Source organism: Fulmarus glacialis, unplaced genomic scaffold (assembly GCF_000690835.1).
Source record: "Fulmarus glacialis isolate BGI_N327 unplaced genomic scaffold, ASM69083v1 scaffold32288, whole genome shotgun sequence".
NCBI lineage: Eukaryota > Metazoa > Chordata > Aves > Procellariiformes > Procellariidae > Fulmarus > Fulmarus glacialis.
Genome location: NW_009230693.1, coordinates 10,853 through 13,337, shown reverse-complemented (window position 1 = coordinate 13,337; position 2,485 = coordinate 10,853). Strand labels below are relative to the sequence as shown.

The 2,485-nt window shown below is 56.3% G+C and overlaps 1 protein-coding gene across 1 annotated transcript in view; it reads left to right on the top strand.

The window, feature by feature from the left end:
• Positions 1-315: 315 nt before the first annotated feature.
• LOC104081539 (sarcosine dehydrogenase, mitochondrial-like) overlaps positions 316-2,485 on the top strand; it is a gene marked incomplete at both ends in the record, with an annotated part of 12,326 nt that continues 10,156 nt past the window's right edge. Inside the window, 2 exons of the mRNA XM_009584330.1 lie at positions 316-457; positions 2,132-2,215. Of these exons, the coding sequence (XP_009582625.1) occupies positions 316-457; positions 2,132-2,215 (226 nt within the window). The remainder of the gene's footprint in view (positions 458-2,131; positions 2,216-2,485) is intronic.

The window sequence follows — 2,485 nt, the reverse complement described above, 5'->3', positions numbered from 1 at the left end:
TCTTTTTCTATTGCCTCCCTCCCCCCCCGGCAGGGCTGTATTCTGCTCCTGGTTGCTCTGGGGTCCACGTGCCCGGAGCAGGGCTGGGGAGCTCGGTGGGGGCTGCGGCAAGCGCCCAGCTCCGGTGGGCAGCGTTGCAGCATGGCCAGCACCAAGCCCCGCTTGGTTCCTTTGCTCTCCAACTCTTGAAAGGGGTGCAGGAATAGCAATTTTACACCACAGCAGCTGCATCCACCTCTGGGTCTGGCCCGGGTGAGGAGGCACCCTGTGAGCCGGTGGGCTCACCCCGACGGCCGCCCTCTCCCTGCCTTCCAGGAGGTTTCACCACTCCCTCACTGACAACAACCGCTGGATCCGGGAGCGGAGCCACGAGTCCTACGCCAAGAACTACTCCGTCGTCTTCCCCCACGACGAGCCGCTGGCGGGGCGCAACGTGAGGAAGGACCCCCTGCACGAGGTGAGGACGCGCACCCCCACCTGGGCTGCCTCGTGAGGAGGGGTGGGAGACCCTCACAGCACCCTTGCAGCAAAAAAAGAGGTGGCACGGAGCGGCCGCAGCCGTTTTGCTCCCCAAAGCAGCGTGCCGCATCCTTACTCCCATCCATCCATCCTGGGAAGATCCCTGCCGAATCCCAAAGCTCGCCGGGTGCATGCTGCGAGGGTGCTGGGGCCACGGGCAGTTTAATGGTAGAGATGCCAAGCATTCCCCTAAGATTTAACTCGGCAGATATGGCTTAAGAGCCCGGTGATGGTCGCTGGGCAAGGGAAAAGTGGAGAGAAGAGCTCAGAGGCTTATCTCATTCACTGCCAGGGGGCTCGGGGGCGGTTGTGAGGGCTGTGGGGTGCTGGATACCTGCGGTGATCTCCTGCCCCCCGCTCGCCATGCCTCACTCGCAGCTCAGCAGCAGCTTTTCCTCCCCAAAACAGCATCTCGCAATGCAGACTAAGGCCAGGGCACGGGGAGGGATGCAGGAAAAGTGGGGAGCAGCTGTGCCTCCATGGAGGCGGTTTTGCCGGCACCCCCTAAGTCCCCGCTGGTTTTACTCCCTGTAGCTGCCAGCCAGGGCTCCTCCCTGCTCCCGTCTTCGCCAGCCGTTTCCTTGCACAAATCTCCATAGATGAGCGCTTTCAAGATGTAGCACTTGAGGAGAAAATAACCCAGTTTCCAGTGGTTTGCTGCCCCAGCAGCATTGCAGCTGCCGCAACTCAGAGCCCCCCAAAAACACCCACCGCCCCCGAGATGCTCAGGGTGACCTGGGGCCGGTGCCTCGTCCCACCCCGTCACTGCCAGCCCCAGTCCCAGCCCCGGCAAGGAGCAGCCACATTTCTCAAGCCCATTTCTGCTTGTCGCTGATTCATATCACACCGTTCCTCTTTCGACGGAGAGCAGAGGTTCAAGCAGTAAAACAGCCATCCCTTCCCGCCGTCCTCCAGTGTTTAGTTGACAGCTCAGTTTTCTGTCACCGAGGATGCAATTTATTTTTTAATAGCATGTCTAATACGCGATGCCCATTTGACTGACAGCCTGGTATTTATACATGCAACTCCAGAACATGTGCTGTGTTTTATAAATAGGCACTGAATCATTTCTGAAATGTTCAACAAAATCTATTCTTTTCCGAACAGAAGCACCAAACAAAAATATCTTAATGGATCCCTAATTAATTGGGTGCAGAGAGATTTTCCTGAGAGCACAGAGGAGAAAAAAGAAGGTTGCCATATAAATCTTAAATGTTATTATAGAATTACTCTTGTAAACATTGGGAGGAATCTTGCTCTCTGGATTTAGCATCTCTGGGTCAGCAATTCCTGCACCGTAGCACAAGCTGTGGTGGGTGCACGGCTCACGGCTGGGCTGCCAGACTCCTGCCCGTCGGCCGTTGAGGCAAATACCTTTCTTGGGGGGACAAAAATATCAGGCAATTTGCAGGCAGCTGGGGTTTGCCACTGTTTTAAAAGACAAACTGCAGAGCTGATTTTGGCTGCTGATAGCCAAAGCCAAGGGGTCACAAGTTGGGACTTGAGCATGTGCTCAGGGAGGGCAGCCTGGGCGCTGCTAAAAAGCAGTAAAAAGGCTTTTTTTTTTTTTTTTAAACCATTTGTTCCCATGTCTCCGGCTTCGCTTGCGTAGGAGCTGCTGCGACAGGGCTGCGTTTTCCAGGAGCGGCATGGCTGGGAGAGACCCGGCTGGTTCAGCCCCGGGGGAGCAGCCCCGGTAAGCACGGCACGCGTTTTGGGGGGCATTCAGCCGGAGGGTACCGGCCGTGCCTGGTGCGTGCAGGATGCGTCCTGCGTCTGCAGGCAGGTGCGTGTCCCCAAAATGGGTCCATAAAAACTGTCGGGCTTTAATTCACTATAACAGCAGTAAGAGGGAGATCTGGTGTGCATGTTGTGTGTGTCTGTCTGCCTGTCCTCTGCAACAGGCAGCATCTGCCTGCAATGCCCCCAAACGAGAGGCACCGATCTCACTTCTATATATTGAAGA